This window comes from Polistes dominula, unplaced genomic scaffold (genome assembly GCF_049000335.1).
Source record: "Polistes dominula isolate Pdom_NZ unplaced genomic scaffold, Pdom_raw_medaka contig_24, whole genome shotgun sequence".
NCBI lineage: Eukaryota > Metazoa > Arthropoda > Insecta > Hymenoptera > Vespidae > Polistes > Polistes dominula.
The window spans coordinates 504729-519581 of NW_028301150.1; the positions used below are offsets into that span (position 1 = coordinate 504729).

General features: G+C 33.0%; 1 protein-coding gene across 2 annotated transcripts in view; it reads right to left on the minus strand.

Moving 5' to 3' along the window:
• cpx (synaptic transmission protein complexin) overlaps positions 1-14853 on the minus strand; it is a 228394-nt gene that overhangs the window by 21028 nt on the left and 192513 nt on the right. For both annotated transcript variants that reach the window (XM_015326261.2, XM_015326264.2), the window contains one exon: positions 10529-10692. In XM_015326261.2, the coding sequence (XP_015181747.1) occupies positions 10529-10692 (164 nt within the window). The remainder of the gene's footprint in view (positions 1-10528; positions 10693-14853) is intronic.

Here is a 14853-nt window from a genome sequence, read left to right on the forward strand (position 1 = left end):
TAATTGACAGAAATAATATATAAAAAATAGGATCGACCCAATCGTAAATTATTAACTTCCCTTATTACGATCGTCTTTCAATGTCCTTAACAACAGATATTACATTTCGAATAATAAACGAGTATCGATTTAACATCCCCTAGAGATTATATATAACAAGGGTAGTCAAATACAAGAGGGTAGATTTTTGGGTAACTTTCATGTATTCGTGACAATCCGATTAAAATCGATATTTTGGCGTGGCAGTATTGAAAATCATTTAATTGCATGAACTTTAAACAAAACGTGTTAATTATAATTATCAATTTAATATTATAATTAAATTCTTCTATTAAATAATACTTTATACATTGAATTATATTATAGTATAATATTTACAGTATTTCAAATAATTTCGTCGTTTTAATTGAAGAACAAACAGGTTAAATAATTTCATCGATTTTATTATATTATATTAATTAAATGAAAAAATATTCTTTTCTAATTATAAATATGATAATTGTGAATCTTTGTGAAGGTCTTTGACACTGTTGCTAGAAGTTGCATGAAACATCAAAGCTTAAGAAACTCCACCAACTCGTAGGGCATCCTTCACGTAACGTTTCATATTTCACCTAGCGAAATTCGATGCCGGATATGTACTGTGAGTTAGCTTTTAAAAACCGCCCGCTAGTTTCTACTGACGTTGCACGCTAACTGCATTCAAGATTATCGTCTGCACTTTTGCATCGTCATTGGGTAGGTAATGCTAGTCGCGTGCACACCTATAATGAACGACGACCAAGTCGTTTACCCGATTACGTATTGTATGTGTAAGGAAATTAGTTTGCTATGTGTTTTTTTTTTATTTTATTCCTGTTTTTTTTTTTACAAGGGAGACATATTGAAAAACAATATTCAGATTGGAGAGAGATTTGACGTGTAACAATTTATTAATAGTTAACATTACAACTTTGTCATGCTGTTTTTTTTGTTGCAATTCCTTTTTTTTTTTCAAAAACGAGTAAGAGATCTAATGAAAGAATAAAAAAAACGTATACCTGTAGTAATTTATGTTATCCAGTAAAATTATCTTACGTTGACAACATGCAACATTTTCTACTTTGTTCGATAAATGTTGCATCTCAGCAGTTTATTGATTAAAAAAAAAAAAAAAAGGAAACTTTTCACGAGACTTCAAGATAAGCGATTTTATTTAACACTCTTAAAGTGTAAAGTGTAAAAATATTTTTTATTTCAAAATTATGCATCGTTATTTCTAATATATATAAAAATTATGTCACGTCACGTTGTTTGTCCGCAATGGATTCCTAAACTACTGAACCGATTTTAATCAAATTTTCCACACTGTGGCAGTTTCATTAGACTTGAAAGATAGGATAGTTTATATCTCAATTTATAATCGAAATATTATTTTATTGCGATTTGGACTGATTGTGAATAACAGCTACGCGTGGCGGGGCACCCCTAGTTAAATTATAATTTTGTTCGAAATGTCTCGTTTCGTTATATCGCAAATAGAATCATAGTTTATCTATCGGTTCGAGAAAGAAAAAGGGATTTTATCTAGGAGATTCGATAAGAAGGTACATAATAAAGTACATCGTGGTGTACTATCGACGACCGACACGTCGATAGGGGTTGGTGGGGGTTGGTGGGGTTGGGAGCCGACAACTCGCAATAATGTCGTTGTTCACTTCGGTTATTTCTCGTAGAAGAGCAAGATGTCGACTAGTGTGTTTCATTTTGTCTACAATTTTTCTACCCAACTTAAAGGAAAAAGACATTTTTATTATTGCGAATCTTTCTCTATTGTTTTTCTTTTTAGTACAGAGAATCGTCGATAAAAAAAAAAAAAGACAGAGAAGGGATTTAGAAGAGGAAGAAAGAGAAATCATTTTTTTTTATCGAAGAATAATCATATATATATATATATATATATATATATATATATATATATATATATATATCTAAATGTGTATGATAAGTGTGTGTGTAGATGTCCATTAAAATTGCATCGCAACCTACATATGGTAAAATCGATGATATCGTCAAGATTATTTCATCTCCTCCTTAAACCGTGCACACATTGTACAATTCTGACGATTTGCTTCGTTGCTTTGACGTTTACTAGTTTGCAATTAATTTATGCTACATATTTGAATAATTTCATGTAAATTTTATAACAATTGAACTATCTACGAAATTTACTATTTCATAAAATTATGATGTGCTGGCTTGCAATTATTTGTTTACGTATTTTCTTTTTATTTCTATTGTATTAAAGAAAATAAGTATTTCGATAAGAGATAATTTGAGTCCGATGTTTAACGAACAAAAGGTAAAGAAAAAGAAATAAAAAGTAGAAGAAGAAGAAGAAGAAGAAGAAGAAGAAGAAGAAGACACCACCATACCTATCCTAAAGTTGGTCATACTTTTTAACAAAGCCACGGCGAAAGTTGTTCGGTTAAAGGATAGTCCCTTCTACGCCGAAGACGCGAAAGCTTTTAGATCCTCCCGCGACGTAAATTACAGCTGGCCCTCTCTTCTTTTTCTCCTCTCTTACTCTCCTCTCTTCTTTCCAGTTCGCTAAATTGACTCGCCGCTCTTAAGCGGCTTTACAATCCTTACGAAAGTTCTATCCCGTCTATTCTACCCTGTCGGCTATAAATTATTCTTTTCTTGTCTCTTTCTCTACGTGTGTGTATGTGTGTGTGTGTGTATGTTTTTTTCTCTCTCTCTTTCTTTTTTCTTTTTTTTTTGCTGATCCATTCCCGTTAGAGCGTTTGCTCGAAGAACACCTAACCGAGAAATTAAAAGTTTCCAACAAATTTTCCTAGTTAACTTGAGAAATAAAAGAATTAAAAAAGAAAAAGAAAAAATGTCCCCATGGAGTATCGAAAGAAAGATCGTGGAAGTTTGTGGTTGTTGGTTTGTTACGAAAAAAAAAAAAAAAAATAAATAAATAAAAATGCATTCGATGGATACATTTAATTGGGTTTTGCCCAATTATCGCCCCTATTACGAATTTCGATTCAACCTACTTTTTGTCTCTCTCTCTCTCTCTCTCTCTCTCTCTGTTTTCTTTCTTTCCTTTTGGTAGAAATTTTCGTAAGAGCCACAAGAATTGAATTTTTAATCAGGAAGATGTAGCTCATCCACTTCATTATACTCAAACGTCCCATTCACTAGAACGAGAGGGGGGGGGGGTGATGAAACCGTTTCGTTTCCATTGTTTCATTGGTAACGTAACGAGACGACAGAACGTCTGCTGGAACTTAGCCAACGTCTGGAAGATTTTTTTTAATTAATTGTCCGAGTTAATTGAGTACCTACTGAAAAAAATGAGAGAGAGAGAGAGAGAGAGAGAGAGACGAGATCTTTCACTTCGTACATTTTTTAAACGTCAAATTGTCGTCTTTAAATCAACTATCTCTCTCTTTCTCCCTATTGGTAAGAATACATATCTCCGTTTTCTCGAATGATCAAAAGAGAATAATGAAAAAATTAGAAGAAGAAAAGTAAAGATGAAACTAAGAGAAACAGAGAGAGAAAGAGAGAGAGAAATGAAAGATACCTTTCTTTATCTCGATTGTATTGTAAAATGGTTCCTAGTGAATAAAAAAAGAACTAGAGGATCGAAAAGGGATATTTTGTAATAAGTAGGAGAAAACGATCATTATGAAATACGTCGACAAATTGGTCTCCGGGGAAATGTACCGTCTGTTTCATCGTTAATTGCAGTTTCGAAATTTCTTTACTGGCAATTTTCTACGGCAAGAATCCTCTCTATCTTTCTTTCTCTTTCGTTTTAGACGCGATCATCATCATCATCATCATCATCATCATCCGATATAATCGGATCTACTACTACTACTATTCGGATTGGGATGCGATTATCAGAGTGAACGTTTTTTTTTATCTGTATAGAAGAACGTCGTCAAGGATAATGGGCTATTGCTTTTTATTCTGTTATATTTAGAACATAAATTTCTTTCTTTTTTTTCTTATATATATATATAAATATTTTTTTTTTATAATAAACGAATTAATTATTAGTACTACATTTTAAAAAATACTGTACAACGTTTTAACCTTTATAAAGGTTTTTTATTCGATGTTCCTATGACCTTTAGTTTCGGAGATATTCTCGTATAAATTAAAGTTGTTTTCATTGATCCACTGACCTACATAATTTTCACTTGAATGAGTGTAGTGATACAGTGACCTATATAATATCCTGGAAATTTACCCGACTGTGTCAGCTTGACAAAACGTAAACAGTTTCTTTTTTTTCTCTCTACTACAGTACTCTACGCATAGATATATTATTTACTATTCTTGTATACACACAAACAGACACATACGTAGAAATGATGAATGGGATTATCCTTTCGAACATATTTACGTAACTAATGTACTTAACGTAACTAAACTACTTAAACTATGTATTTAATAATTTTTGCAATTATTAATCAGAGACTGTTATAATTACATACACGTAGTAATAAATTTATTTATGAATAAATCACAAGGTATCGATATTTTATACTTATTTGTTGTTGTTGTTGTTGTGTTGCAATCTTGAAGTGAAATAAATGAAGTTGTCAACCGAAGGGGAAGGGATAGGAATCGAATGACGATCGTTAATAAACAGTAAAAGGGTGTCTCGCGGGCTTTTCCTCGGGTTGCATTAGTCGATGTTGTTAGCTGGAGTGTCATCGACATCATCGACATTATCGTCATCGTCATCGTCATCGTCGTAGTCGTAGTCGTAGTCGTTCGAATCCGATCATGTAACGAGATATCGAGACGCGAGAGTTTGCTTAATGAGAGGATAATATTTCACAGGATGAGGTGTATCGGAGGGTGATAATTCGATGTGTTCGATATCGTCATTACGTCATCGTTCTCTCCCTTCTCTCTCTCCGATTTCTCCGATGTATCATCATCTACATTATTGTTATTGCGTTAAATTCTATGATTTCTCGTACTCGAAAGTTTCCAACTCGTGCGAAAGCGCAGACCTTGATTATTCTACGGCATGGAAATTCCCATGAGAATATAAGCGCTTGCGTGATACAGAAATTGCGTGTATGTGTGTGTGTGTTTGTGAGAGGCAGAGGAGAGGAGAGGAGAATCGAATTGCGGTCGTAATTTTGTGGAGGAGTGGCCGAGCGAACGGTAGCGAGTACCAATAATTATCCTAATTGCAGGCCATACGCGTGTCTCGTGTAAACAACGATCCTCGATTGGATATTCGTCGAACGTTCCACGTGAAACAACAGGGAAAAGATTTATTTCTCTCCGTATTTGCGGTATTATCCATAAGCGTAACACCATTTTCTTATATAAACTGATCAGAGAAAAATTGATCGATCCTAACACACACGTAGTAGACAACAAATTTATTGCAATATTTTTTGTTTGTTTGTTTATGAAGAGTTTGTTCATATTGATATGACAATATTTATTTATAGTTGAAATTGATGTTTGTATTATTGAAAATTTAAAACTGACACACGTATGAATTTTTGTCTTCAATGAAATATAATGGATTAATTAATTATTCGATCCTTTTGTAAGGATCATTCAATATCCATCAGTTGGAGTAATTTGTCGATTTTCGTCGTATCACGTCAGTCGTGAAACAAGCTATAATCGTTGAGAGATCTAATCATGGTTTTGTTCAGTATTGAGAGTCATACATCAGTCTATCGTTTTACGTCATGTGTTTTCTGTATTCTATCCCCCTTTTTCTTCTTTATTTTTCTCTGTCTCTCTCTAAACCAACCCATCGATCTCATCTGGGTCATGTCAGAGTCGTGATTCTGGCATACGACAGAAAAGAGAGAAAGAGAATGAGAGAGAGGGGTGAGAAACCATCGTTGGATTGACAATGGGTGCTTTAGGATTTCGCTTGATATTCTTCTTGTTTTTTTTTCCCCCTTTTGTCGTTTCGTCCTTTCCGTGGTCTCGACCGTCGCTCGATTTTACGGCGAATCAGCATGAATACAGAAATGAAAGGAAAAAAAAAAATAATAGAAAAGCAAAAAGATTAAAAAGAGACAATTTTCTAATATTTTTCGAAAAATTATATCCTTTGAAAGAAAAATAATAGACGTTTAGATAGAGAGAGAGAAAGAAAGAGAGGTATATTATTATTCGATTGAAAAATTAATACGAGAGTTATTAGCATATTTTTTTCTCATCGTGAGAACTCATACGAAGTATTTAAACTATCGTTTTATAGTTTCATTCGGTCTCATTTCAAATGGCATAAGTTTACGTATGTTAATAAAAAATAAGTGGAAAAAACAGATGTGTGCAGATCACACACGGTAGAAGTGAAACCTTTAAAGAAAATCAAGCTTCGAAATAATTGAATTGTAATACAGTGCCATCTATTGAAAAAAACCTTACAGAACCTAGATAACCTAGCTCTAAATAAAAATCTTTAAATTAGTAATAAAAAATAATACAAAATAAAAAAAAAATCGCGATAAAAATTGTGCTATCTGTTAAGTTAGAAAAAATCACCCTGATTCTAAAAAAGTTTTCACTTGAAAAAGTAAAAGTTCACATAACCAGAAGAGAGACAAGTGATTATATTTTTTTATTTTTTTTTATTGTCGACGTAATTCTAACAATTTTCGTACGTACTTAAGAAACACAAATGATAATTAGTTCTTGGTGTTGACGAAACGTTAGAAAGCATTAGCAGAAGAATACAATATAATGGGAAAAGAAGTATAATACGAGTGGTATCATATGAGAGAAGTTACGCTTTTACCGGCGTGTATTTCGTTTCAAGTATTTTTTTTCTTCTTGTTGTTGTTTTCTCTCCCTCTCTCTCTCTCTCTCTCTCTCTTTCTTTTCTTCCTTCTTTTTGCCGGGTAACATTTTGTTGTTTCCTTTTTCTCTTTACTTCTTTCGCACACACAATAGCTCGACCTTTTCAACACGGGGGCAAACCAATTTCATTAATTACTCCAGCCGCGAGAAAATGCATTTGGCGTTGGTATTCGAAGGGGATATGTTGCGATGGTGTTGGGTTCTATTCCTACTGTTACCGAAAAAAAGAAAAAAAAAAACAACAACAACAAAAACACAAAATCATAAAAAATGAATAAAGGAAAAAGGTAACCATGGGAAACGACACGCTTGAAGGAAATGAGTTACACGTCGTGTTCGATAAACATTTTCATTTCACGGGCCTATTTGATGAACTTTTCTGTTACTCTTTCTTTTTCTTTCCTTTCCTTTAGTTTCGTTTCGTTTCGTTTCGTTTCGTTCCGTTTCGTTCCGTTTCGTTAGATACCTTTTTCTAAATGTTTTAACACGCCTTTACAAACATGCACAAGTCCTTTTGACATATTCGTTTGACTCATTTTTAAATGGCAAAAAGAAAGATAGAAAGAAAGAGAGAGAGAGAGAGAGAGAGGAATGCATTTATTTGTATACGTAAAATTTCGAATGGCTCTTTGTACTTCTGACTGTAAAACTGACATACTACGGCGAGAGGGTTTGCCTTGTAATTATACAATATGCATTTCAAAGTTTGTATTTTTTTTTCTCAAACTATGTCATACGATCGTAGTTTTAATAGAGAGGAAGTATAACGTTATCGCAGAATCTTATTCGAGTTCATTTTTCATGTTTGTAAATTCTAAATAATAACTGTAATAATAATAATAATAATAATAATCCTTAATGGTTATAGAAGTCGTTCGAACGATTAGAAGTTCCCCTTTATTATAATAAATGAAGGGGGAAAAAGTAGAAATAGACATTTTCGTACTCTCATTTTCTATCATCTGCATAGAATTGTAAAGCGGAGACACACGTATAAAATGGTCTTGCGGAAAACGAGCGAATCCTAACTGCGATTTCTAACAACGTGGCCATCAACGTGTTCGTACGGACAATGCTCTTACGATTGTTCGAAATCGTTCTCGTTGCTGACTCTATATGCAAAAAACCCTTTTTACACACATTTATATACATGTACAATTTGTGAAACTAAACTTGTCGAGACTATATCCGAGCCATTTGGCGATGATCGTCTGATCATATCAAAAGTATTATTGTAATAATACTCGTTCGTCCCATGAAATTTATGATTATTATTCCATCGGCGTCTCGGAGATGACTATTACTCCGAGAGAAAGAAAAAGAGGAGGATGATGATGACGTGAATTGTCTCGCAGGATGATTTTCCCTCATTGATCAAACGTTCAGAACAAACGAGAGGTCCAGTCGTTAACGCTAATTAGCATGCCGATTATCGACGGTTCACCTGCTCTCACAAAATGTACACACACACACACACACATACATACACATATCCGACCAATTGTTTCCTCGAATTATATGCTGATATTTCAACGAAATTTTCAATTTTCCAAATTTATTATTCCTCGTTCCTGTACAGCACATTTGTTCCACGATTTTAACTACTATTTTAACCATTCATTTTCTTTCCCTGTGTTATATCACCATACCGTTCTTTTATATCTCTCCGGTTAAATAAATATTTCTTCTCGATAATTTAACTACGAAATACGACGTGTATGTATTTTTTGTTTTGTTTTGTTTCCCTCTCGATTACTATGTAAATGAAATGAAATGAAGTTTTATTACTTTAATCAGAACAGAGATAGAGAGAATAAAAATTACTTTCTTTTTTTTTTTTTTTGTTCATATTCGTTACTTATTATTATTATTATCGTCATAATTGTAAAAAAGTATGGACACTTTATATGCATTACTAAAATCAATTCATTTTAATTAGATCGTCAAAATACGATAATAATATTTTATAATTGCTGTTTTTTTTTTTCTTGTTCAATTTGATCATTATGTTTTCTAACGTGGTATTCATTACAAGTTGAAATTTTCCACTTATTTTCCCTCAACCCCTAATGTCAACAATAAACCAAGTGTTTTATATTCCAACTGATGACGTATCCAACAACCCCCTACTCAGCAAGACGCATACGTGAATTTTAATTAGATCCTATTATCAATAATTACGCGTACGCATTAGCATAAAAGTTTCGTGATCCATTGTTTTAGCACGACACGCTGTCTCGGTTATCATAGTTGTTATATTTTTATTTATGCTCGATGCTTGGTATATCAAACTAGGCCGATAGTTTAGAATGTAAGAAGAAAACAACTCATATATTCATTTACAATGCAAATGATGTAATATTCATTCTAATTAAATTGATACCGATTCAAATAAATTCAGAGAACATTTTGAAAAAAAGAAATAAGACTAAATATGAGAAAAATCTTTAACCCTTTCGCAAAAATGTGCACGGTAAAATGCTCGAGTAAAATTAACAACGGCCGCATTTATGCTTCACGGCAACCAGAGTTGGTTTGACGGTGTTTATTGAAAAAAATATCCCACAAATTAAATTATTTATAACATTTAAACATATTAACTTTTTATTAAACTTGATTTGAAGCAGGTGACTCTAATCGTTCGTCATATTATGTATTATACAATGTACAATGCGTGGAATTTTATGCATAACGAATATAGTCGCCCGTAGTATGTGAGTGGCATTTTATGGAGAGCGACTATAGTCGCCCGTAGTGACGAAAGGGTTAATCCTGGATAAAAAAAAAAGGAAAATCGAATGTTAGTAAAAGATGATAGAACTATCGTAGATGGTGCAGTCAGGTGTTCGGTTTAAGCCAAGAAAGATATCGTGTGGGAATCCAGAGTAATGGAAGTCATACGTCTCTACAATTTATTGGAATATCAATGTGCTTCTAGTACCACAGTTGGGGGATGCTAACACCATTGCCAGAAACGTGGACCACGTATCTCAACGTTGAAATAGAATACGTATATCAATGTAGATTTGGTTCCGTTAGATCTGTGAAAATTTGATCATTCTAAGAAATGAATATAAATAAATAAATAAGTCGATTAATTTAGTAAAATTGTTGATAATATTTGTCAGATAGTTTAACTTAATGTGTTAGAGTTAACAAATATGAAATACAAATCTTTACAAATGCGTACAATTCAACTGGGTTATAGAGAATTTGACAAACTTTAATAAAAAAAAAAAAAAAAAAAAAAAAAAAAACAGTTCAAATGAATCATCCATCTTTCTTGCGATCGATCAAAAATACATATGTTCGATTACGATATATATGATGGTGGTCTATAGTTCAACGTTGGAAACGATTTAATCGATAGAAGGTATATTTTGTTGTTGTTGTTTGCGTCGGACAGTTTGTCATAAGTAACTCGATCTTTTCGATGGCTTTTACATTGGAAGAAAAACGTCGGTCATTTTTCCAACGAATCGTAAAAGAAGGAATTTAAAATATTTCATTCAATCATTTTTTTTTTCTAAAAAAAAAAAAAAGAGACTTGACCGATCTACTAATCGATCGGGATGAGAAGATAGAGAGGAAAAAAATATGAAACCAAAAAAAAAAAATACAAAAACGTGAGAGAATATCTTTGATAAAGTGACTTCTTTTTTTTTCTCCTGACCTTGTCTCTGATTTCCTGTCGCATCTTTTCTCGTTCTTCCTCCATTTTACGGTGTTTCTCTTTCCTCCTCTCCTCAGCTTCCCTGATGGCTTCTTGCCTTTCCCTCTCGGCCTCCTCCTCCTTTTCCTTATCGTCATCGTCTCCTCCTTCGCCACCGACCGCTCCTAAAAAACGACAAAATAAATTATCAATGATTTGCCTTTTTTATTTATTTATTTATTTCATTTTCAATTTTATTTGAAACAAATCTTTCTACGTAAAATCTTTAACTTATTCGTAAATTCCGTTTAAGACTTTAAGAAGTTTATTTGTGTGTGAATACAGAAACGCGTTAATCGATGCACATTCAAAGGTAAATTACAGATAATGGTCCTTATATTTTATTCATCGTTCGTACTATACGGTATTGCTTCCTACGGTTTTGGTAAGCCACAAGTATCTTAGTTACAGTTAATAGATGAACTACGAAATGATAGTATCTCTAGGGAGTCGATAAATGGTCCTGGTTACCATCAACGCCATCATCCTCCAAACCACTTTCCTTCAAATTAATTATCCTCCTATCTTTTATTACTTTTTCCTTTTTTATTATCTCAAGAGTAATATATATTTTTGACTTATCATTAAAGCAATTAAATCATTTGTTTGAATAATTCGAATCACATTTGTTAAATTCGTACATATTTAGTAATTTCATTGCCAACATACGTAAGAAGGAAGCAAATTGTTTGCATTTCCGTGTGCAAACACCGACTGCTGCTTTGAGTCAAGGTAATGTATATGTTTATTTGTATGTGTGTGTGTGTGTGTACATGTGTATGTTTTTGGTTAAATAAATAATGTACCTATATGTTGAGTATAATAACAACGTAAACATAATACCGTCTACAGTCAATACGTTTTGATTCGTTATTAAATGTAACTACTGTCGGTGATATCACAGATATTTTTTTTCATTTCATATGACGTTATTTGTACTTTTCATTATCTGTACTTTGTCATGGGTATTCATTCATTCATACAACAAAATTAATTTTTATTTCAATGTAAGATTGTATTTATAAAATATAAAGAATGAGACGAGTGCGTATCATTTATTTAATAATTATAAAAATGCGCGCCTGTACAGATGCAACCCTCTGTTGATGCGTCCCAACTGGGACGGAATTATTTTTAAGCCTAAACTGTTTATGCACGCATGTATTACGGGTTGCCTAACTTTCGGACAGAAACCAAAATTCCGTCCTGCGATATAGCACTCGTAAGCAACATTTTCAAAGTTTGTCTGGAGGGTTGCATTTTTATAGGCGTAATATATTTTTTTAAATAATAATACAAATTTAAGTGTAATTTTTTGTTTCATCGAGTTTGTTTGTTTTGTTTATCTATACCTGTCGCGTATTTTCATTGCATCCGTTTTTAAATCATCCTTGTTCTAAAGAAATTTGTACTTGAAAAAGAAATAACGGAGAGAACATTATCTCGTGGTAATATTGAGAGAACGGGGAAATAAGGAAGACTGGAAAAAGAGATATCGAAGAGTAAAGAAGAAGTAGAAGAAGAAGAAGGAGAAGAAGAAGAAGAAGAAGAGAAAGCAAAAGGGTTCTTTTTCCCTTCCCTTCCCTTCTTCTTCATCGTCTGGCGGAGAAGGATGTGCCAGAAGCCCGAAGGCTCGAGGAAATTAATACTACTTCTGTCTCGGCAACGTCTTCTATCTCTCTCTCTCTCTCTCTCTCTCTCTCTCTTTCTCTTTCTCTCTTTCTCTTTTCTTTTTCTCTCTTTCCGCTTTTGCGGTTCTCGACGTTCCTTCTATTTGCACTCGTTCTTTATATTTTGCAGCACCGCAGTACTTTGATGTCCAAACCTAGGCACAACCATTTTCGCTCGACTTGCTTTTTGGCTTCTCTTACTTCTATCTTTTTCCCTTTCACCCTTCCCCCTATCCCTTCCACCCTTCTCTCTTCTCTTCTCTTTTCTTTTCTTTTCTTTTCTTATCATCGTCGACTGCACTCGACGAGTTGTCCCAGCTTTAAACGATATCTCTCACGTAGGTCTTGCATTTTTGACAAGGACCTTTAATCCCTGACCAACCTTATGAGAACACGTTTCATTTATTTTTTAAATATTTATTTCATTGCAAATTTGTACGTGACTCTGACGATAATGTTACAAATCTTTTCGAAAAGTTGAAAATCTATAGAAAAATGAAATAAGATTTGATCTACTTTTGATAGTAAGTAGTCAAAGAATATTAATAGTCAGACACAGATGACCGACGAATAAGAACGTCGCAGTGCGACGGAAATGCGGCCCCCGTTGGCTACGAAAAGGAGGACGAGCTTGGTTTTTCAGGGTGCACACTTGCTTGCACATTTCTCTCTCTCTTTATACGAAAAGAGAAAAATCAAGTGGTATGAGAATGAGAGAAAGAAATAAAGAAAGAAAGTAAAAAGAATAGGGCGGTCGAGTTTTTCAAGAAAATTTCTCGATCGAGTCAGTAATGTGACCCATCTGGTGTAGTAGTGGTGGTGGTGGTGGTGGTGGTTGGGCTGTCATGGTTCCATGCTGTCGCACATTCGATAGGACGATAATGGCCGTGGTCCAAGAACAATCGTCCTTTATTTGTAAAAGAGGTAAAAAAGTAAAACACACAAAGCGACTAGTTCGCACGGATATTATCGAAAATCTACAAGGAGACAAATTTTCATGTTAAACCCCATGAATACGTTTTAACTTTATATTTATTATCCTCAATAAAATCATCATTTTCTAAATGAATTATTTATTAATTAATTCTATTCGAATATAAATGTGACAAAGTTATTTGTGTTGTATTAGAAATTTTTACACACTTTTTGGTGATTCTATACAACAAAAACAAAATATGAAGTATAGTAAAATTGATGTTGTCTATCTAGTAAGAAAATAGAATTTTAAACAAAATATTAATATAAAACGAATTTTTTAAACTTAAGGATAAGAAAAAGAAAAAGATGAAGGGATAAAGGGAATAACCTTTTTTTCCCCCAGCCCATCTTGTTAGAATAAATTCGAACGAATTTATATCCATAATCTCATTTGTAGAAATAATGTAAAATACAACGTATCTCTTTTTCTACGATTAATTACGTATAATGCTAATTGGAATAATCCAGGAAGCAGTAGCAGCAGCAGCAGCTGCTGGTTCGATGTTAAGAGCTCGAAAAGTCAATCCTAAAAGAAACGAAACGAAACGAAACGAAATAAAGAAGAAAAGAAAGAAAGAAAGAGAATGAAATAAATGAGCGACATAGATAAGGATGAAAATCGTAGTAGTATTTTCTCGTAAAAGGATTGAGGCTTGTGAGAGCCAATGAGGAAGAATTACTTACGATTTTCATCTATCTTTCGAGTCCTTTTCCTTTATCCTTTATATATTTCTTTCTTTTTTACTTCATGGTGAACTATTAAAAATCGTGGTAGAATCGTTTCTCGTTTGTAAAAAGAATTAAGAACGTTTTGTGATCCTTTGACCATCTGTGTTGATTTAAATGGACAGAAAAAATACTCTTCCAAAGGATCTATCAAATTTTTCTTTTTTCTTTTTTATTATTCTCCAGCAAATTGCTAGCTCACCATGGCAAGTGAACGATTTATTTTTTTGCATAGTTTAAATTTCCTTTCATCTAAGTTGCAATCAAATAAAATCGTACAATCAAACAAATCGAATCGATTTTCTTTTCTACGTACGAGAAAATAAAGTCTGTCTCGTTATTGTGATCACGTAGTGTCCATGAAAACCCATGACTTGACCACTCTCCCTATCTTCTATCGCCAATTTCTTTTACCCATTTTATTTCTTTCTCTTTTTTTTCTTGTTGTTGTCGCAAATTATCCTTAAGGGAAGAAAGTATTTTAGTTAATCATATAAAAATACTTAATCGTGATTTGAAAATAGTATTTTGTATGTTTAATGAATAAACAGAAAAGAGTGTCCTTGTTTTGGGAGGTTGCAATATATTTGAATAAAAAAAAAAAGAAAGATAAACGAATATTCCGCAATGCGGAAAATGTCGTGCAGTTTTTAAATAATTTACATACACACACACAATTCACATAGACGCGCGTGCTTCCAGTTGTTTTCAAATATTCCAATGGAATGTTATAATTAAATTATCAAATAGGAAATGAGTTTAATTAATGTTGCCCTACGAATTTCGATATCTCGTTCAGTTATTTAAAATACCTACGTGATGCACTCTTATCGTCGATTAATATTTGCCAAGGTACGAATAAAAAATAGAAAAAGAAAATCTCGAAGAATCTGATCTTCGGTTTCTCATTTT